This window comes from Hyperoodon ampullatus, assembly GCF_949752795.1.
Source record: "Hyperoodon ampullatus genome assembly, chromosome: 3".
Classification (NCBI taxonomy): domain Eukaryota; kingdom Metazoa; phylum Chordata; class Mammalia; order Artiodactyla; family Ziphiidae; genus Hyperoodon; species Hyperoodon ampullatus.
Window position 1 is genome coordinate 112,600,239 of NC_136916.1, and position 24,021 is coordinate 112,624,259.

Below are 24,021 nucleotides of genomic sequence, written 5' to 3' on the forward strand. Positions count from 1 at the left end.
TTTTAGAAACTTTTGGCAAAAAATAAGGTATTTCCAACTTTGAATGGGTTGCACAGAGAAGTTAGAAGAAAACATACTTTTACTTTTCTGGAGCAAGGTTAATTCTTGCTCTTGAGCAAAGCTAATTCTTAAGAAGGGAAAATTTCTATAACATAGCTATTTTCAAATAGTAATTACAAAAATGTATATTCGAAGTCTAGAAAGTAATTGTGGAACTTTTTAATATTTTCAATTAGTATGTCTCCTCTTTCCCCTTAGAAGACAGCAGTAAAGATCTGAAAACAATGCTTGAGAATCATAAACAATGAGAAAGCTGATAACAAAATTCAGATCTTTTAAGTACTCAATTTGTATCAGGATAGTCAATAAACATTATATTAGGTCTTGTCTCTCCTGCTGTTAGCAATATTCAGCTTCAATAAATAAATGAGGCATTTAAAAAAAATCCAAGAGTGTTTCCTTATTACCAAAGTAGTTTTTAAAAATCTAGTGATAATTCCCCTTGTTAGTAACTAAGCAACTTTGGTATTCATGTGAAATATGCATTAAGGTACTTAGTAACCTTCTCCAATAAAGCTCTGTAAACACAATTTGAGTTCTCCCTACCAGGTAACATGTTGATATTAAATGATGATTAAATGAACATTTTTAATAGGAATAACATACTGGACCTCAGCTATTATCTTAAAATACTTTGTACACTTTTATTTTACTTTCTAATGGGGTTTTTAAACCCTGTATAAATAGAACTGCTTTATCCCTTTTAGTTATGGCTGGATTATTATTAGCAGTAGGTATCACTTCCAAAGGCTAGGCTCTAATGCATTTGTACACTGAATATTACATGTAATGAAGTTTAATACTTCAATAAATCTTGCTCAATATAGAGCTATAATTCAAGATTAGTAGCTTTATTACTTCCTAGCAATAAATCAGATAATACCATACAGGCATACTGAAAAGAGTTATCTTCTTGAAACCCAGATTCATTACCAAATTAAATCATAGGAATGTTTAAAACTGTATACATGCTTTTTAAAAAAATCTGCTAAGAAGAAAGGAATTGGATCTCTAAATTGACTAAATATTTCAACTTTAAATCAAGATAAATTTCAAAAATCAAAATCCACCAAAAGCCATATATTAAAGTTTAGTCACCAAATCTAAATAAATTGGTGCAAAATACTCTGAAATTATTCAATACCACTCTTCTCTTTGCTCCCAGTTTAACTGCCATCATACATTCAGATATACACATTCCACATATTATATTTAATAAAATACAACTTTAAGGGCTAGATGATTTCCCACCCCCATTTCTTTATCACCTTACCCCATTCTGTGCCATCCCCTGAACTCCGTGCTTCTCCAGCTCCTTCACCGTCTTCAGCAGTCACTAAAAAATCAAATTCTTTCAGTGCTTCCTCAGTATCAGGATCATCGGTTAGGTCAGCAGCTAAACCTTCATTACCTATCTGTAAACGGAACATAAGCCAAGAATTACCTTTATGCTAAATTGTAAAGGAGTCCTTTATGTTTTCACACAATTATCTTTACATTTGCACTCCCATTTTTAGATTAGATACAAAATTTTAGATTTTCCACATAGTTCACCAATCCCAAATTATACCCAAGATAAATGGTTGTCAACAGTGCTGTGTGAACACTGTTATAAAATGTGATGCAAGCAATGTGGTAATAAGAATGGTTAAAATCTTAATCTTCAAGTATGATGATTCTTACAAAGAACTTCTCTAATTACAATAGATTCACAGGTACCAAAAGACCCATGCACTAACTTACATTCTAATATGTTGTGTTGAATTGACCTCATTCACTGAGAACTGCACAGGTAGTCCGTAACGTATAAGGATATGGCATAGTTAATAAGGACATTAATGCAAGTCAACAGCTGTGGTATTTATAGTAGTGCTTCCCAGAACAAAAAAATAGGGAAGGATCAAAATCTCTGTTCACCTATGCTCCACATATGAGTGTGTTACACACATGAAATTTGGCAGAAAGGTTGAAAACTGCTTTTATAGACTGGAAGCTTCTGAGAAACACTGGCATTTTTCCTATATTACTGTAAAATCCCAAAGAACCACAACAGAACCCATCCACTTTTTTCTTTAAAAAACATACTTGAAATACTGTACACTACTATGACAATTCACACATGGATCATTTAATCTACTTTTGCTCTTACAGCTAACCTGCATCAACACTAAAATACATAAACCTGTTTCTTAGGTTATGAGCAAAAGCAAATTTTTATTAATCCTTAACAAACAATCAGAGTGTTGACACGTATATTTACAATTCTGAGTTTACTCCCTCACCCAGGGTGGGAGTGCCACCCCACTTCAGTTACAATTTACCACTTGTTTACTGTACAGGAAGAGAGAGACTTCAGCAGTGATTCTTAATTGTGACAGGAGTGGAAAGGATGTAACTTTTCAAAAAAAAGTTTCAAATCACTGGACTAGTCCTATAAAAACAGACCCTTTCTTGCCATTTATAATACAGCAAATAATTTCTACTATGTGTAGGTTAATTCAATAAGAACTGACTATATAAAACTTTCAAGTGACATAATAAAAAATAATCAATCACTCCCAATGTAACAAAAGACATCTTGAAATTTTCTATTCCAAATACATGACTACATATATTTTACCTAATAAGAATAGAAAATTGAATTCTTACTTTGTGTTTATTTATCCGATGTTTGTCTTTTCCTTCTGGGATGCCTTCAATCATGTCATTTTCCTCTTCTTCGTCGCTGTCATCAGCATTTTCTAAGAAATTGAATGTCTCAAGAACATCACCAGAAGGCCTGTAAGAGAGGAAAAATGATGAATCAAAATATTCCAATGATTAATTCTAATATTTCTTTCTGTCTCCTATTTTAAAATAGTACTTGAAGGTAGTAAGAGAGATTCAAATGAAAACTTACTTATGATGTATTATCTAAATATTCTACACAAAAATGTTTTGAAAGATCATTTATGTTCTACAGTTAAAGTATCAATAAAAGTAGTTGTTAAGTTTCTACAATGAAAATACTTTAAGTAATTGCTGCATCAAAATAAAAACCCTATAGTATTAGGCACTCAAATGTGCTATTATTTCTCAAAATAAAGCCATCATGAGCAAGCAACTTAAACTCAGCATTTCTTATAGCTCTACAACCTCTTACAGCTTGGTGCAAATGTTTACGACTAAGACTGAACTTTAGGGACTTCCCTGGTGGCACAGTGGTTGAGAGTCTGCCTGCCGATGCAGGGGACATGGGTTCGTGCCCCGGAGCAGCTGGGCCCGTGAGCCATGGCCTCTGAGCCTGCGCGTCCGGAGCCTGTGCTCCGCAACGGGACAGGCCACGGCAGTGAGAGACCCGCGTACCGCAAAAAAACAAAACAAAACAAACCGAACTTTAATTTATCGGGCTGCTCAGATTTAAAGTTATGGTAAATCAGATATATAACATTCCAATCCATTTTACAGATTTCCTTACCTAGAAAACAGGATTATTAATATACTAAAGAAATACTTTCAGGACTTACCTGGTGGTCCAGCGGTTAAGACTCGGTGGTCCCAATGCAGGGGGCCCGGGTTCGATCCCTGGCCAGGGAACTATTAGATCCCGCATGCCACAACTAACAGCTTGCGTGCCACAAGTAAAAGATCCCAAATGTCACAACTAAGACCCGGTGCAGCCAAATAAATAAATACTTAAGGGGGAAAAAGAAAAACTACTTAAAAAAAAAAACTTTGAAGTGTTTCAGAACCACTCATATAATAGGTAACAGTGATAATCTATTTTTATCTCTTACGAAGTCATTTTAAAACTATAATCTGAATTCCTCCTCTATGTACAAAAAAGGTTTTCAAATAGTTGGTTAAATGTCTAAAAACAGAGGCTGCAACAGAACGGTGAAAGCTTCAGCTGAACACAGACTCTCATAATGAAAGTCTCAACTCTTCCACTGACTTAGCTGCTTGAATTTGGCCAAGTCACTTAAACCTTTTGGCCTCGACTTCTTTACCTGTAAACTGGGGGTGGGGGGTGGGGGGGTGGTGGTTAAACTAGATGATCTCAAATATCCTTACCAATACGAACAGTACATGGTAACAAAAAGAATAATAGTCTAAATGTTAGGATTTTTTTCCCTCCCTGATTGGTTCTTAGTCCAAATTAAGGATATAATACAATTCAGACATTTTTTAAACACCTTTATTGGAGTATAATTGCTTTACAATGGTGTGTTAATTTCTGCTTTATAACAAAGTGAATCAGCTATACATATACATATATCCCCGTATCTCCTCCCTCTTGCGTCTCCCTCCCACCCTCCCTATCCCACCCCTCTAGGTGGTCACAAAGCACCAAGCTGATCTCCCTGTGCTATGCAGCTGCTTCCCACTAGCTATCTATTTTACATTTGGTAGTGTATATATGTCCGTGCCACTCTCACTTCATCCCAGACATAGGGATTTAATAGGTCTATTATACTCTGCCTAATCCAGCACATGGTTCTAGGACCTGTATCAACACTGAATGTAGAAAGAGATGTGTTTTTCAAGTGCAAATTAGTAAGAACAAACAAAAAACTACCACAATAACAAAACACATACTTTTCAGTTCAACATTAGTAATACGTCTCGATATCTGGGGATTAAATGAAAGGCAAAGAAAATATTTGACAAAATTGGCACATCAATGATAGAAAAATAAAAAATAGAAAATTTAAGACATGAGAGTTTTGTTTTGAACTTTGATAAAGTATTATTGTTCCTTGGATAGAAGTTCCTGTCTCTAAAGTGAGAACTCACGTTTCAGGTTTTAAAAATTGTATTTGATCACAACAATACATGTACAAGGTTTAAAAGTCAAACAGCACAATCAATAAAAGAAAGAACAGGGCTTGCCTGGTGGCGCAGTGGTTGAGAGTCCGCCTGCCAATGCAGGGGGCACGGGTTCGTGCCCCGGTCCGGGAGCATCCCACATGCCGCAGAGCGGCTGGGCCCGTGAGCCATGGCCGCTGGGCCTGCGCGTCCGGAGCCTGTGCTCCGCAACAGGAGAGGCCACAACAGTGAGAGGCCCGCGTACCACAAAAAAAATAAATTAAATAAATTAAAAAAATAAAAGAAAGATGAATCAGACTTCCCCAAATTAAAAACTTTTGCTCTTTGAAAGACACTATAGAGAATTTAAAGAAAAGTCTATAGATTGGGACAAAATATTTGCAAGTCACACATTTAATGAAGGACTATATATAAAGAACACTTAAATCTCAACAATAACAAATAAAACAATGAAAAAATGGGGAAATTATTCAAACAGATCCTGTATCAAAAGATATGTGGATGGCATACACAGATGCTCAACATCATTAGTCTTTAGCAAAATAGAAATTAAAGCAACCATGGACTGTGAAGGGTCTGAGACTTCACCCTACTTGCAAGCTACCATGCTGTTTCTCTTGAGATGTTTTCTTTTTAGCATTCACAATGATGGCCTTTGTATAGATTTTTAAAAATTAACTTTATAGTGTAACTGGGAGAAATCCTTTCAATGTGGAAACAAACATCCTTGGAAACACATTCTATAAATATATTCCAGAATTTTTTTTAAATTACTCTTTAAAAAATTTTTTCAACACCAGTTTACCTGTTCTCTTTTTGAAACTCCTATTCAGATGTTGTCCCTCTTGGACTGATCTTTAGATTTTCCTCTCTTTTCAGTCTTACTTTTTTTCCCCTTTTCTCTTTTCTGGGAGAGTCTTTTATCTCCCAAGTCTTACATGAAAATTATTTAAATCACACTTTAAAATTTCTATTAGCTCTTTTCTGATCTCTTACTGAACCGTATACAATAACATATTACTGTTTTATAGACGTATTATCTTCTCTCAGTCCTCTCAGAAGAGTAATTATAGTTTTGAAAGTCTTCTGCTCCCTCTTTTCTCTGAGTTCCTTTTTTATGTTTGGTTCCTTTGGTCTCCAATTTTCATATTAAAGTCTTTCCTTAACTGTTAATATTTAACAGTGAGGCACAGAAAAACTAATTGGATATATTGTGTACATGGGTGAGGCTTGTCAAAGTAGCTAGCTTCACTTCTGTATAACAACAGGGCAGAGTCCCAGCCATTTCGCTGGCAGATCCCAACTGTCGGATCATAAGGTCTTCTCTATTAATGTGATCATATTCCTGCCTGAAAGGGATTTAAGACCAGCTGCCAACATACCTGAAGCCAAGTAGAAGGAAACAGGGAATCTCACCGTTCAGCTAGAGATTTTCAGATAATGCTCCTGTCTTCAGTATAGTAGTCCACCCTACAGTTGCTTGTTTTCTTAAGAAATCAGCAATCACTGGAATTCACCAGAAAATATACCAACATTCTTTGGGATAGGGGAGGGGTGTTCAAGCGGCTACACAGGATTAGAGAGGGGGTTTGAGATTCTAACTGCCTCTTACATAAACTTGAAACTAATTCTCTATTAATAACCCCCTCTAAACCTGACTCCAGATATACCTGATACCTCTAACTCCTTAGCTTTTGGAACTTTACTGGCATTTTGGGACTTGAATTGGCTTGTTCCTTTTCTTCTTTCCAGCTTCCAAAATTATTAAGTTCTCCCTATCTGATGGACAGTATATCCTCTCATTCTTTCTATATATTCAATTTTTTGTCCTTATGTGTCAACCAATGTGTCTTAAAATGTCTTTAACTGATATTTTAACAGAGGTTCCAGAAGGCACACAAGTAAATCTGCCTTTAATCCACATGCTTAAGTGGACATCTACATCTATGGAATTTTATAATAATTTTTTTCTTTGTCAACTATTTATTTACTATCCTTTCTCATTCAATGAAAAGCAATCAACAGAATTTTTAAAATTATATATCCAGATGAAGGGAAAACAGAATGAAGCCAAGAGTAAGGTTTGTAAGTAAAAGGGTAAAAAAGAGTCAGTGTTTTCTAGAGATAAGGGAAACCCACAAATATGGCAAGATTCCAAACAGTCAGAGTAAAAAGAAAGAGAGCAACTACTGGAGGTTCAAAGGTAAATCAGACCAATCACTAAGAAGCAGCACAGCTTTTCAGTTACAAGACCTATCAGAACTCTTTTCCCCAATGAATTCTTATAAGGTGGAGGCTGTGTGATATGATACACTATATACCCACAACATCCCCCTACAATAAACCAAAGAATAAACCAAGAAAGACAACAGTAACATTTACTCAGCAGAATCTAGTAAATATTACTCTTGATTGGGTCACATTTCAACTGGATAAGCAATATTTCATCATAGCTAACACTTATTATGTACCAAGCATTGTTCCAAATGCCTTACATTAATTCATTTCTTCTTCACATCAACCTATCATTACCATTTTACAAATGAGGAAACCAAGGCACAGGAAGGTAAAGTACCCTGCCCAAAGTCACAGCTAGTAAGCAGCAAAGTCCAGATTCAAACCTAGTCTGTCTTCAGAGTTCCCATTCTAAACCATTAAGCATACTGTCTCTAATAATATGATCTACAATTTACCATTCTTCTACTGTTGAACATGGAGACTGCTTCAAATTTTTTATTGTTATAAATGAGAATACGATAAACATCTTTTTGTTGACACCTCTATCAACATGTTAGGTCATTTTCATATTTCTTAGGAATTTTCAAAGGCCCTGATCATAGCTGAACCATACACACCTACATTAGTACAGACTCGCAATATACAGCTATACTCATTAAGAAGGAAATCACATTGATTAAAAACAATTATTACCTAAATGTCTGTGGACGGATAAATGGATAAAGAAAATGTGGTAAATACATTCAATAATTATTCAGCCATAAAAAAGAAGGAAATCCTGTCATATGCTATGACACTGATGAACCTTGGGACATTATGTTAAGTGAAATAAGCCAGTCACACAAGGACAAATACTGTATTAATTCCACTTATATAAAGTATTCATATATTATATAAATATATATAAAGTATTTGAAGTAGTCACTCGTAGAAACAGAAAGTCAAATGTTGTTTGCCAGGGGCTGGGGGGAGGAGGAAATAGGGAGTTGTTATTCAATGGGTATGGCGTTTCAGTCATGAAAGATGAAAATGTTCTAGAGAAGTGCTCTACAATATTGTGCTTACAGTTAACAACACTACACCATACACTTAAAATTTATTAAGACAGATCTCATGTTATGTGTTTTTTACCACAACAGAAAAAAAAAAAAACTATTAAACTCTTAATCTTGCAAAGGGAAGAAGCTTTACAAGGAGAAGATACCGTCTGTTGTGGATTTTTAATTCAGATTCAGGTGTGATATAGTAAACTGTGTTCCTCTAAAGTATTTATAAATCCTAAGAACTACTTAGCCTGGTTAGCTGACAAGTTTAGTTTAAGATAACATAGTAATATCCTTGCTTTTTCTCTAAAGCTATGAAAGCTCTATGATCCCTGAAATCCAGAGTAAAGAAAACAAGGGCTCTGTTAGATGTCAAATTGTTTTTATTAAAGAGACCTTATTTCTCAAAAATAAAACCCCTAAACTAAAGGCTTATGTTAACTTGAAAGTCATCAACATGTTTTAAATAACTGCATGATGTCATAAAATATATCTAAGGTATGAAACAATGCTAGTTTATAAACTGTACATATTATTAACTTCTTAAGCTCTAACCAAACTAATGAATTCATTCTGGTTTTTTCCACTCTCTTTCTTTTCTTTGTCCTTCCAACCTATGTAATTCAAGGTAATATCTAATGGTAAAAAATGAAAAAAAAGTTCCACCTGCTTGACAGCTTGCATTTATCAAATCTGTGCTATAATCAAAAGTGTATCTGGTACACAGAAAACAAGTGTTAATGAGGATGTAGAGAAATCAGAATTCTTATACATTTCTGATGGGAATGTAAAATAGTCCAGCCACTTTGGAAATGAGTTTGGAAATTCCTCAAAAAGGTAAACACAGAGTTACTGTATGACATAGCAATTCCACTCCTAGGTATAAACCCAAGAGACTTGAAAACATATGTCCACACCTGCAGACCAATGTTCAAAGTAGCATTATTCATTATTCCAAAATGTGGAACCAATCAACATGCCCATCAATTGGACAAGGAATGGATAAACAAAATGTGGTATATCCATAGAAAAGAATATTATTTGGCAATAAGAAGAAATGAATTACTGACATTTGCTATAACATGGATGAATCTTAAAAATATTACACTAAGTAAAAGAAGCTACTCACAAAATAACCATTTACATAAAATATCTAGAATAGGCACATCTATAGATACAGAAAGTATATTAATGGTTGCCTAGGGTTGGTGAGTGGGAAGAGTATGGGAAAGAATGGGGAGTGGCAGCTAACGAGTACGAAGTTTCTTTATGGAGTAATGAAAATTTTCAAAACTTAGATTGTGGTGACGGCTGAACAACTCTGTGACTATCTTAAAAACTATTAAACTTATATACTTCAAGTGGGTGCACTTTATGGTATGTGAACTCTATCAATAAAGACATTAAATTTTAAAGTATATCTGGTAGCTTTCTGAGTCCAAACACAACGCAAAGCCTTGTTTCTTTTCTTTTCTTTTTTTTTTTTTTTTGCGGTATGCGGGCCTCTCACTGTTGTGGCCTCTCCCGTTGCGGAGCACAGGCTCCGGACGCGCAGGCTCAGCGGCCACGGCTCACGGGCCCAGCCACTCCGCGGCATGTGGGATCTTCCCGGACCGGGGCACGAACCCGTGTCCCCTGCATCGGCAGGCGGACTCCCAACCACTGCGCCACCAGGGAAGCCCCAAAGCCTTGTTTCTTTGACACCAGTGTCTAAACAACCATTACTGTTCTAATTATATAGTATTATAATTTACTGAAAATACTCTAACAAAAATTTGAAGATCAAGACATTAAAATAACTCTGAACTACATGAAATCACCCTCAAATTTTAATTTTGAACCTATTTCAGAACTACAGTCATTCTCTTGGCATCAAAATTTAAGATAAATAAATCTTTAAAAAAAATTATTTATTTATTTGGCTGCACCGGGTCTTAGTTGTGGCATGCGGGACCTTTGTTGCCGCATGTGAGATCTTCGTTGTGGCATGTGGGATCTAGTTCCTTGACCAGGGATAGAACCCGGGCCCCCTGCACTGGGAGCATGGAGTCTTAACCACTGGACCACCAGGGAAGTCCCAAGATGAATAAATTTAATATATATTTTTAATAAATTTATTTATTTTATTTTTGGCTGTGTTGGGCCTTCATTGCTGCATGCGGGCTTTCTCTAGTTGTGGCGAGCGGGGGCTACTCTTCGTTATGGTGCGTGGGCTTCTCATTCCGGTGCCTCCTCTTGTTGCGGAGCATGGGATCTAGGCATGCGGGCTTCAGTAGTTGTGGCACAGGGGCTCAGTAGTTGTGGCATATGGGCTTAGTTGCTCTGCGGCATGTGGGATCTTCCCAGACCAGGGCTCGAATCCGGGTCCCCTGCACTGGGAGGTGGATTCTTAACCACCACGCCACCAGGGAAGCCCCAAGATAAATAAATTTAAAAAGCACCCAAATAAAAAGTTTCTTTGTCCATGGTACCATTTAGGGGGTGGGGGGTAATCTTTAAATCTGAACTCTACATGCTTCAATAACTGTTAACAGCAATAACAAGAAGCTAAAGAAATTCACAATATCTGTTATATAAACAATGTTAACCTATAAGTATAGGTCATACCTTTTGATTTCTTGTCCTTTTTGCTTAGGAGATTCACCTCCATTCAGGATCTGTTCTAAATTCTTTGTCTCTACTGATCCATTTGGTTCTGAATTAGATAGTCCAAGTAATGATCTTACCCGCTGAGACCGTACATCTAATATTGTATCTGTGTAACCTACTTCCTGAAGATATCTATAAGAGAAAATTAAAAATATTAAATCCCACATATTGTTAATACATGCAAACTTGTTAAATCAAAATCACATCAAAGAATTTTAGAAAAATCCATAATCCTATAAAATTTACTTTTCCTTTGTCTCAGTAACTTTCTTTTCTCTAGACTAGTTCCAGTTCTACCAAAAAAAAAAAAGTCCAATTACAAACCATAGTTTAATTAAAAAAGCATATAGATGGCTAACACTAATTAAGGGCCAATTATCCTGAAGCCTAAAAAGACCCAGAGTGTTAAAAAAACTTTTAGGAGTTGATGATATATATTACTTAAAAAAAAAAAAATTCCAGAAAGTGGTAAAGGATGAACAGAACTAAACCTCAGAACAATGACATGCTACATTTAAACCCTGGCTCTTAGCCAGAGGTTGATGGATAGATTAGTTCTCCTTCTAGGATCTAAGGTCTTATAGCAGTCCTACAGTCCCGTGGTTTTCAAACTTTCCTTGTTATCTAAACCAGGGTACCTAACCGAGGATCTAGGATGAGACTGAAAAAGAAGAAAGGGACTGAATCATGACATAAGTATAGACAATGGGTCATGAACGGCTTTGTGTGACAAATTTAAAAATTTCTTCCTAAAGTATTTGACAGGCTAAGGGAAGATGTTAAAAAGAAGCTTTTTTTGTTTCTTTTTATATGTTGCTGACGAAATAACAGAGGATTTTTAAGTGAAAGCTAAAGACAGGGAGACTGGTTAGGACACTAACACAGCAAGAATTAAAACTAGAGAAGAGGAGAAATGTGAGAAAAATAAAATATCTTAGTGACTTGGTACACAAGTAAATACGGCAGTAGAATAAAAGAAGATATAAGAACTTTGCAAAATTTTCAGGTTTCCAGCTGGGATGGTTGCATGGTGGTTCTACTGAATAAAATGAAAAATAAAGGGTCAGAATATGGTTTAGAGGGTACCTATCAAATAATCAAGTAGTGTCTATGAAAGTGATAACATTTATTAGGCACAGTGGTAAGAAGGTCAAAAGCTCAGAAGGGACTCGACTGGGTATACAGATTTGGGAGTCATTAGTGTTTGGAGATATCTGAAGCCATGGATTTAAATGAAGTTACCCAGAGAAAAAGCATAAGTAAAAACAAAACCTGGGGACACAAACATCTAAAGGGCTGGAAGAATAAGAAACTCAAAGGAAAATTAAAAGAAAGAACTTGACAAATGAGGGTAAAAAAAGCAGAAAGTAGTTTCATGAAAGTAAGAAAAACAGAGTTTCAAAAAGAAATGAAGAGTTAATGTCAAATATTTCCAAAAGATCAATATGAACAAAAAGGGTCTCATAAATATGTTTGTGATAGAAGCTTCAGGGGAATATCAAAATGGAGAACAAACTAGACAGTTGAGAAATGAATAAGGAAGACTATGAAGATAAACTACTGTTACAGAAAGATGAGAAGAGACACAATATAAAGCCAGGCAATGGGATTAGGCATTTATGAGAGAAATACTGTGCAACTGATTTCTCTCTATCCATCATACTCTTCTAAAAAACACGATCCTCTTTTGAGGAAAAAACTCCCACCACACTCTAGCCATGTGGTCTAAAGGAACTGTCAAGATCTTAAACAACCCAGGTAAAAATAACTGACTCGTGGGCAGTTATTTGATCAAGTCAAGACAAATCCAATCCTCAGAAATTATTCTGACTAAAATAAGGGATCCCCTGCCACCTGGAGAAAAGTGGTTTTCAGTAGAAAAGAATAAAACTGATACACAGAGGAGCAGAACACCAGAGAATAAGAACATATTCTGGATGTTTCCACTCTCTGAGAAATCTTCAGTGATACACTAGCTCTTAAGTTTCTAACACTCAGTTAATCAGCACTTCCCTCAACTCTGCTAGCTATCCCAAGCATCCTTCCAGACAGTAATCTGTTTTTGAAATTTGTTTGAGTTTTAGTCACTAACTGTCCAGATTAATAAATACTTCTTTGAATGGAACATTAGAAACTGAGATGATGAATATGAGGTTTAAATACATTTTCAGAAAGGAAAGCAAAAAGTGAAGACAGTTCTCGCCTGATAGCCTTCATGCTTTCAGTGAAGTAGAGCTTGAGGTGCTCTAATGAGAGTAAGGGAGAATGGGCTGAGATGTGGTAAAAGTTCAGAATATCCACTGAGGGCAATGGGAGCAGGAGATGACCAGGGATATGGAAAAAGGCTCTATGCAATGTTTGGACAGGAAACCATGAATGTGAATTGGCATTCACACAATTCTGTGATTTTTCTCTAAGAATTAATTAGAAACAGAAGCAATAGACAGTAAGACTGATTAGGGCTGGGATACTGCAGGTAGGTATAGTAAAATGACTGGTGGTGGGGGGTAAGGAGTGGGAAGCAGGAAAGTTAAGGGTACCAGCAAAAGGGTAAAGGATCATGGGGTCTAAGCGGGAGCTAGGGAAACAACAAAAAGAAACAACAAAAAAACCTCACCGCCAAAAAAAAAAAAAAAAAAAAAAATTAAACCAACAATAGGTAAAGGAGGTAAGGGAAATGAAATAGTCAAGGATCTAAAGATCAAAGTAAGGTCAGAGGACAAATAACATGGGAACTGGAGTAAGAAAAGTGGAATATGATTATGGAATATTCCAGAGGTAGGGCAGTTCTAGGTTATAACAAGATCAAGGGTCTGACCACACTTCACTGGGTTACTGAAGTGATGGTAAAGATGTCTAGAGTTGAGAAAGCTGAATTACCTAAGATTTCAGTAGTAAACGAGTACCAAAGTTTTCAAAATACAAGGGAAAAGAACAAATAGATAATACAATAATATTTGCCACATAAGTACTTCTAATACGGCAAAGAATTCAAACATCAAAAAGGTTCCTCAAAAAAAAAAGCTTCCTCAAAAATTCAAGTAGAAGCAGGATTTAGCAAGCCACTTCTGAAAAGTTTCTGATAACCAGTTAAATTCCTTCTCTAAGCCAGTCACAATTTCACTTAAAACCAAATATGTAGATTTTCCAGTGATGGAAATGAGAATGTCTATAAGTATGAACTCCCTATTGTTTTTGTTCTGGTCTTCAAGACATACAGTCTTTATGACATGTTACTCCACAAATAAGAAAAAAACATCATTCTGAGAAATGTTTTGAGAAACATTCAGAGGAAACAAAACTTTAAAAAGATCCAAGCATCCAACAAAACAAAAAAGAAGCAATATGAAAACTATACACATTGTCCCATTATCATTAAATAATTTTCACTTGCAAAGTGACTGAACAGAAGCACCTTCATACCTAGATCCTTAAAGAAAGGTGAAAATGAACCATTACTCACTGTCTTAACAGCTGTCTGCCCTGCTTCCACGTTAACTGGCTATTCTGAGGTGCTGTGGGAGCCTCTGTGTCTTTGGTTTCTTCTAAAAATTAACAGTAACAACAACAACAAAAACAAGACAAGTTTCATACACGTTATTTCAACTCCTGATAATACTGCCAAAGTTCTCTTAGGGATAAAGTCCCACAAGAATATACCAAAATATTTTATAAAGGATAGAAGAAAATTAACTTTTATTGAGTGTTTACTGTGGGTCACTCATTTTAAGTGTGTTTATCCTGACAGCCCAAACACTTAGGCACCACCCTCCTTGTTTTAAAATTGGGAAAACCCAAGTGTACATTAACTATTATTACAAGTGATTTAAAAATCAAAAGCCCAGGCTTTGAAATGAAATTCTATTAAAATCAATTTTTTAAACTACCAGAATTCTGCTGAGTTGAATGCTTTTGAAAATAAAGTGATATTTACTATTTATATAAACTTTTCAAAATCAACATTGTTTAGAAATTATATATTTATAAAACTAGTGAATAACTTAGAGTCTGTATCAGTAGACTCTAAGTCTACATACGAGACTCTATACAGTCAATTTCATTTTTAGAACTAAAACAGTTTTTACTATATGTAAAAAGTCATATTTTATTCTCTGGTAACGAAGTGTATGCATTAAAAAAGAGTTTAATAAACGGTATAACTTCAGATGAGTTAACCTCTCAACAAGTATATCCACAGTGATATTTAAAACTATTCATTGGCACTAATGATACAGAAATATTTTCCTATAATTTCCCATTATAAAAATTATGATAAAGCAAAGAATATAGGGCCGTAGAAGATAAGCCCTCACACTGAATGTTGAGAACTCTTACCATGGCTTACAGTCATTAGGCTCCTAGACTCCTCAGAGTCACATGAACAAACAGTTATTGGTAGCAATTCAAATATTCTCTGCAGGCATTACTTCTCTAACCTTAACAATCCGTTATTAATATCTTCTCATTCTTCCCCTGCACGTAGAAACATCTATAATTTCCAGAAATAATTATCTCATTCTAATAGCCCCAATTTTTTATTTATAACTTTTTCTATTTATACCATTTTGCTTATTTTTAAATCACATATAACACATAATTAACTGGCCAAAAAACATACATTTAAAAAAAAGAAATACAAATTGCCCCAAATCCTATCACCAACAGTATTAGTACTTGAGATTTTATCATTCCATATTTTCCATCTGAAAATAACATACATCAGCTTCTCCCCTCCTTAAATTAAAAAAAAAAAAAAAAAAAAAAAGGCCAAAGTGTGTGTACTGCACTACAAGCTGCTTTCAATACTTAATGTATCTTGAACATTCTATGGCAATAAATATAGACTAACATCATATAAAATAATTATATAATCTACAGAAAGTATATACCTATTTAATTTAACCAGCTCCCTAATGATGAAATGTTTCCATTTTTCATTATTATAAATAATGTTGCGAAGGATATTCTTGAAGTACATCCTAAGTGTACAGCTCAATGAATTTTTTAACACACCCATGTAACCAGTACCTAGATGAAGAAATAAAATGTCATCAGCACCCCCAAAAACTTTCATCGTGCCCTTTCCCAAGTCTAACTAGATACTCCTAAAAGGATATTAACACTACCCTGATTTCTAAACACTAGGTTAATTTTTGAATTTGATATATATGAAATCATTTCTATAAATTTTCAGTTTTATGTGATCCACATAAAATTTAGTTATAGTTTATTCACTTTTAGTTATAGCTTAGTCTAGTTATAGTTTATTCATTTTTTTTGCTAAACAGCATTTCCTTACACTAAAGTATCACAATATATTTATCTATTCTATTGGTGAAGAACATGTGAATTGTTTCCAGTTTTTTGCTATTAAAAGTAATGATACTATGAACATTCTTATACAAGCCTTGTGATGAACATTTTAAGGAGTGGAATTACTGGGCCACGGGGCATGCTACGTTCCCTTTAGCAATACATTTATCCCCCGCTTTTCGAAAGCTCTCTTTAGGCCACCTCGCTTTTATGAAAGACCTACATTTAGTACCTGTTTTTGCTAGCCTAACTGAAAAAATTCAGAGAGAATTTTCACTCTTTATGAAAAAAGGCAAAAAGAAAAAATAGCCTTCAGCATTTGTCTTGCAGTGACCCGTTACAGTGGTAGCACGCACCCCCAAGCTGCGAGAGGCACCACCAAGCTCCGTAACAAGCCCATAGCTTTGAACTGTGTCTATTATCATTTGCGCTTTATCTTGATTTATTTTGTACATCATTAGCAAGATGTGTCCAAAGGTAAATTGCATCTTTGTTTTATGTCATTTTGGCTTATGAACAGGAATGCTCTACTTTGGGATAATGGGGGAAACTTGTACTGACAAAGCACTTTCAGAGCAGTTTTATCAATCTAGAATTCCAACACCAGAAGGTGTGCAAATCCTGGTTGATCCACATCCTCAGCAACACATGACTTTTTCTCTTTTGCATTTTCACATTGTGGTAGGTGTCTAATTGTACTGTGCTGTGGTATTAAGTTGTATTTCCTCAAATAAGTTGTATAAACTAATACATTTGAACATTGTTTCATATGTTTATTGGCCATTTGGATATCCTCTTTTATTGGTGGCTTTTCAAGTCTTTTACCCATATGTCTACTGTTGTAGATTTTTTCCCTTAAATGTTGGGAAATAGGAGCTACTTACAGATTTGGATACACCCCCTTTTATAGAGTTAAGTTTAGGATATATATACTGGTATTACTAGGACAAGGGTATAAAAACACACATACCTTGTACTTCTTTCATAACAGAATTTCGTACATTTTTTACATTTTGATTTATTTTAAGTATATAAAAGGCAACAATGATTCATTTAATGTTTATTTCTGTCTATACTTTGATGTAAATAATTTTATCCCATTGTTTGCATGGTGTATTTTTGCCCATTCCTTTGTTTGTTTTCCACTAAACATCTTGAGTAGTTTTTCTACATCAGTAAAAATAATCTACTTTATTATTATTGTTTCCTATAAATAAAATACTTGGTTGTTATTTTATTCTTCAGTTTAAGGAAGTTTTAATAGTTAAGTTTATATAGATAAAAACAGACTTGTTTTTAATCTCATTTCAGTTGGGGGCAGGAGAGATTACGTGCTAATGATTATCCTTTATACCAACTTGTACCAAGACCAGTTAGCCAATTCCGACTCTAGTTTTAGGAACAGTGGGGCTGTTCCTCACATTTATACAGACCAAGTTAGGGGGACAGCCCTCAAGTTATACAAAGTGGGAATTCCCTGGTGGTCCAGTGGTTAGGACTCAGTGCTTTCACTGCTGTAGCCCGGGTTCAATACCTGGTCTGGGAACTAAGATCCTGCAAGCCATGCGGAGTGGCCAAAAAAAAAAAAAAGTGATTCATTATTTTCTGAATATTCTAGCCATATTAGAAAAAAAATGAGTTAAAGAAAAGCTATGAAGCCATCAGGTTTTCTCTATGGTGAAACCACTGTACTCCCTCTAACTATAATGGGACTGCTGCAGTAAACATGGCCCAAAATATACAGGCCTTCCATCTTTTTATCATTTATTGTAGCTTTTCCAAGGAGGAGACCATAATATTGTCCCCTGGCATCTGAGTCTTCGTAACCACCTAAAAGCTAGATCAAAGGAAACCTATGCCACTCCTATCTTGGTCTCTTAATTTTATATATGACAACTAGGAAGATATGGTTGTGGTGCTAAAATTGGTAAGTGGAGAAGACCTAAGAATAAATCAACTGCAGGTTGTACATACAGGGTGTTTCTGCCAAGTTTTAAGTACTTGATATTAAACCAAAACCAATTAGCTAAATTTTAAAAATTTACTGTAACATTTAACTTAAAAAAAATCGCTATTTGTTTTATTTTCCCTACCACGTACGCTTTGACTTTATTAGGAATGGAAACAACTATACAAGGAGAAGAAAAATAGTATATCAAAATAAAGACACATTTTTTTCCTTATCTTAGTAACCAGCAGCCGAGAACAGTATAGAATTCAATTTGCCTGCACCATCAAACTGTGTATATAAATGGGTTCTACACATACCTCAGAAATAGAAAATTGCAGTAATATTCCCAAAAATTATATAATATAAATCAAAATATTTTTCCTTATTAAACTTTTAGATTACTCAAATTGTAATCATATGGAACCCTAAAATTAACACTAAACTGTTATAGCCTTTTCCTACATCCAGCCCTCTCTTCCTGCATAATTGTTCATCAGATACTACTCTCACACTCACGATTTTAGTAAAGAGCAAGGCCAACTGGAGATAATTTTCCTTCTCTTATCCTTATCTGGCTGCCTCTGTAGTTTCCAAATTCCAATCTGTAATTTCTTTAGGACTAAACTGAGTTAATCACAGCTTCTCTAGAAAAAAAATTACTTTTTAATAATACAAAATTAAGCTTATATAGACTTGGATAAGAATTGCCTACAGGTGGTACAAAGAGTTACTCATTACCTTCCACTTCTAATTACGACCAAAAATACACCCAGTTTTACATAGGTTTCAAAACAAGAAAAATAAGACAACCTCAGGATTATGTAGATGAAACTATTGACACTTACTTTTATTCATTTATTATTTTCCCCCAAATTCTAGACAGTATTACAATAGGCAACCATCTAACTAACTGATGCTATCAAAGCAAAATGGGGGTAAAGAGAACATGTTTGTTACATAAAAATGAGCTTAAACCAGTTTTTCTTGCATGGGGTGTGTGTGTGGGCGGGGGGGCAGGGAGATTAACAGAAGAATCAAGTTTACCTGATTCAAAGGTTGGCATTTTCAAATCACCTTGGTTCAGTTCTGTGCCGTATTTTAATTTGTGATATTTTGCCCTGAAAATTTAACAATAAATTGTTGAAAGAAAAACAATTTTTTTTCCTTTTCTACATAGGTAAGTAACTAACTGCTGGTATATATTTCTCCAATGACAAATAAAGCATAATATGAATGTCTGTTTCTTTAAACTTTACTTGCAAAAGAAGTTGGAGGAAAAAAAAATACTGGATGTAAAAGAAAAAAAAATAGGATAAATTACCCAACTAAAATATACACCCAAGTAAAGATAAATTTTTCCTAATCTGTAAAAAAGAAAAAACTTGGACTGTATAATAAAAGATATTATTTCAATTTAAAGATTTTAATCTTTTTTTCTTTTCCCATATAAGAATCAAATCAAAATATCATCCTGTATTTTGGGCAAACCTTTGTATCTTTCAAAAGGCTTTAAATACACTGTATATAATAATACATAAAGAGAATAATATTGTTCTACTTTATTTTATTCATATAAGAAAATGAGGGACACATACCTTTCTTGTTTTAATGCATATTCTAACATCTTTATTCTTCTTACTAAATCCTTCTTCAAGTTTTCTTGACCTTTTCTTTCTCCTTGCAAAAATGCTATGCGGGCCTAAAAATACAAAAAGTTCATTTATTTTCATTTTTTTCTTAACTATACATAGGAAATTGAAAAAAGGAAAACAATAAATATAAAATTCTGCACTTTTATTCATGACAGCAAGATTTAAAATTCATAGAAGCAGTTTATCAAACTTTCTCTGTTAGATAATACAATCACTTTAAAATAAAGATAACTATAAATTAGCTATTTGCTTATAATCCTTTTGGTCTCTAATATTAAGTTTTACATACTTTTGAAAGGAAATTTTATATGTAAAAATTGCACCTAATTCCTAACAAGTCACAAAGAACTAAAAAATATATTCACAAGTAGATAAATATTTTTCCTCAAATTAGATATTGCTTGTATAAAAAACAGTAATATTCCCTCAAAAGCATTTCTTTCATGAAGTACTTAAAAATTTATAATCTTTTCCATTCTATCCACCACACTCCAAATTGTTTTATCTCTTGAAACAATTATCCAGAGTATTGCAAACAGTTTAAGTTAAGCCACTTTATGTTCAATGACCTCATTACTTTCTGTTGTCATTTTCTACAGTGAGAGAAAGTTTCTTCCTTTTAATTGCCTTATTTTCTCAGAGAGACAATTCTCCATCTTTTTCTGGACCTTCCCAGCATGTCAGCCTCCTTTATACACCCCATACTAAAGAGTAATGTTTAAGGAGGCTGGCATCTACATGGGGATATTTGCTGTTATGAACACATTTACAATAAAATTAACTTTCATGCTCTTGCCGAGATGACCAATAGGTGTATTTGCCCATTAAGAGAAAGTAAGCTACTCTGTAAGCTAAATTATGGTTAATTAAAATTTTTTTTTTTAAATTTCAGTGAACATGGAATCAGAACAAATGAATTCATCTGAATAATTTAACACATTAAGTTCAGAAAAATTAAATGAAATCATTCACAACTCCGTAAGACCTGAGAAATTATACACAGCTATATAACACTTAGTCTACATACAAATTTCAAAACAAAAATAAAGATCTAGGAGAAATGGTAAAGATTCAGAACCTAATAATAGTCTAGATCCTAAAGAGAAAAGTAGCACTTCTGACTCTCTTAAGCTATGGAGCAAAGGTAGAATATATCAGTTTCATTACACAGCTTCAAGAAATTCTGATTGAGGGTTTTCTCCTGTATTGGCTTAAAAAACAAACAAACATGAATCACATACTGTAGAACCCTTATGTGACTCTAATTTCCAGATCTCATAAGTATTTTACAATTAGCAACAGAAAAAAATGAAAGAAGCTCATTTTATTTTGCTTGTTAAGAAGTAGTGGACTTCGGGCCTCCCTGGTGGTGCAGTGGTTGAGAGTCCGCCTGCCGATGCAGGAGACACGGGTTTGTGACCCGGTCCGGGAGGATCCCATATGCCGTGGAGCGGCTGGGCCCGTGAGCCATGGCTGCTGAGCCTGCGCGTCCGGAGCCTGTGCTCCGCAATGGGGAGAGGCCACGACAGTGAGAGGCCCGCGTACCGCAAAAGAAAAAAAGAAGTAGTGGACTTCCCTGGTGGTCCAGTGGTTAAGACTCTGCGCACCCAATGCAGGGGCCCCAGGTTCCATCCCTGGTCAGGGAACTAGATCCCACATGCATGCCACAACTAAAAAAAAAAAAAAAAAAAGAGGAAAAAAGATCCCACATGCCGCAACTGAAAAGATCCGCGTGCTACAACTAAAAAGATCTTGCACGCCACAGCAAGATCTTGTACGCAACAACGAAGATCCCACATGCCACAACTTAGACCCAGCACAGCCAAATAAATAAATAAATAATTTTAAAAAAAAGTAGTAGTAGTAGTAGTAACTGGTAATTTTCTGGTTGAGAAAGACACTGCACTCCAATAAAGATGTAAAATAAAATAAAGAAAAAACAATAGAGAAAAATAAAAAAAAAGAGAAAGACACTGCAAACTAAGTGCAAGTCATACTGTCCTCTAAGGAATTAAAAAAAAAAAGACTACAATCCTTCCTATTAGAATCTTATACTGTTGTGAGAATTCATTTCCACTTCTTTGGCATTTTGGTATTAAAAATCATCCATACCTAGAGAATCCAGTAAATTAAACAAAGAAGCACAAATCCTGTAAAATAGCAAGAACCCCAAAGCAACTTCTGAACAGGAGCTGAAGGGAGATAACTCACAAAGACACAAGACAAGGAAATGGTAAGAATTCATTAAAATGAAACCTTAAAAGGACATAGTCTAACATAAAATACTGGAGAGGAGAGTAAAAAGCAGATAACAACAGAAAAGTCAAGACTACTGGAACTGACCTTATGACCTGTACAGACTAAAAAGGTAAAGATTATGTCTGATAGTGATAATAAGGACCAATTAAATAACAGATTTGGCATTTAGTAAAGGATCATGGACAGTGGACTTTTCGACTGCTTTTACAGGTCATAATGCACCATGAACAGCATCATCTTTGCAAATAAACACTTTAAAAAGTAACCGCAAAAACCATATTTACAAAGACACTAACAATAAAGAAAAGGATGGATAAATTCACTATAATTAAAAAGCTTCTGTTCAAGATAAAGTAGGAATTGGCAACCTACCTGTTTTTGGACAGCCACAGAGTAAAAAATGGTTTAAAAAAAAACAATAAACAAAATTAGAATAGGCAACACAGACCCAATGTGACCTGCAAAGCCTAGTATATACTATTAAGGTTTGCAAACCTTCTACATTAATATTAGACAAAATAGACTTTATATGAAAAAAAGGTCATAAGAGACAAAGGACATTATATACTAATAAAAGGTTTAATACAGCAAAAAACAAAAAACAATTACAAATATTTACATACCTAATGAGACCATCAAAATATATGACACAAAAATTGACAGAATTAAAGGGAGAAATAGTTCAATAATAGCTGGAGACTTCAATATCCCACTCTCAATAACACATAGAAGAACCAGACTGAAAATAAGGAAACAGAGGACTTGAACAACTCAATAAACCAGCTAGATCTAAATGACATATATGGAACACTCTACCCAACAACAACAGAATACACATTCTTCTCAAATACACAAGAGATATTCTCAAAGACAGACCACATGTTAGGACACAAATCAACTCTAATCAATTTTAAAACATAAATATCATTTAAAAAAATCTCCTGTGATCACAATGGATGAAGTTAGAAATCAGTAACAAAAAAACTTGAAAAAGCCACAAATTTGTGGATATTAAACAACACCCTCTTAAACAACGAATAAAAGAAAAAAATCATAAGGAAAATTTAAAAATACTTAGGAATGAAAATGAAAACACAGCTTACCAAAACTTATGGGACGCAGCAAAAGCAGTGCTAAATGAATAATTTATAGCTATAAAGGCTTACATTAAAAAGCAAGAAAGAACTCAAATCAACAACCTAACTTTACAACTTAAGGAATTTCAGAAAAAGAACAAACTAAACTCAAAGCTAGCAGAAGGAAAGAAATAATAAAGATTAAAGCATAGAAATAAAACAGAGCAGAGAAAAACAATAAAAAAAAAATAAACAAAATCAAAACTTGGTTCTTTAAAAAGATCAACAAAATTGACAAACCGTTACCTGGATTGACTGAGGAAAAAAAAAAAAAGAAGGCACAACTAAACTCAGAAATGGAAGTGGGGATGTTGCAACCAATTCTACAGAAATAAAAAGGATTATAAGAGTATACAAACAATTGTACACCCACAAATTGGATAACCTAGAAACACAAAATCCACCAAGACTGAATAATGAAAAAACCAGAAAATATGAAAAGGTCTATAACTAGTAAAGAGATTGAATTAGTAATCAAGAATCTCCCAACAAAGAAAACCTTTAGACTGATTGCTTTATTAGTGAATTCTACCAAATATTTAAAGAATTAACACCAATCTTTCTAAAACATTTCCAAAAATTTAAGAGGGACATTCCTTAATTCAATGAGTCCAGCACTGTGCCAAGAGCCAAAGCTAGATAAAGATACTGCAAGAAAACCAGTATCTCTTATAAACACTGATGCAAAAACTCTCAACAGAATACTAGTAAATCAAATTCAGTAGCATATTACAAAGATTACAAATCATGAACAAGTGAGATTTATTCCTGCAATGCAAGGATGGCTCAACATAAGAAAACCAATTAATATAATATACGACATTAACAGAATAAAAAACACATGACCATTTCAACTGATGCAGAAAAAGAATTTGACAAAACTGAACACCCTTTTCTTGATTAAAAAAACC

The 24,021-nt window shown here is 34.4% G+C and overlaps 1 protein-coding gene across 1 annotated transcript in view; it reads right to left on the bottom strand.

Annotated features, from left to right (window-relative positions):
• STRN3 (striatin 3) overlaps window positions 1–24,021 on the bottom strand; it is a gene marked incomplete at its 3' end in the record, with an annotated part of 117,332 nt that overhangs the window by 30,359 nt on the left and 62,952 nt on the right. Inside the window, exons 2-7 of the mRNA XM_079699162.1 lie at window positions 19,659–19,762; window positions 19,108–19,181; window positions 14,263–14,344; window positions 10,758–10,931; window positions 2,710–2,839; window positions 1,334–1,475 (exon numbers count right to left, since the gene is read on the bottom strand). Coding sequence (XP_079555288.1) covers window positions 1,334–1,475; window positions 2,710–2,839; window positions 10,758–10,931; window positions 14,263–14,344; window positions 19,108–19,181; window positions 19,659–19,762 — 706 coding nt within the window. The remainder of the gene's footprint in view (window positions 1–1,333; window positions 1,476–2,709; window positions 2,840–10,757; window positions 10,932–14,262; window positions 14,345–19,107; window positions 19,182–19,658; window positions 19,763–24,021) is intronic.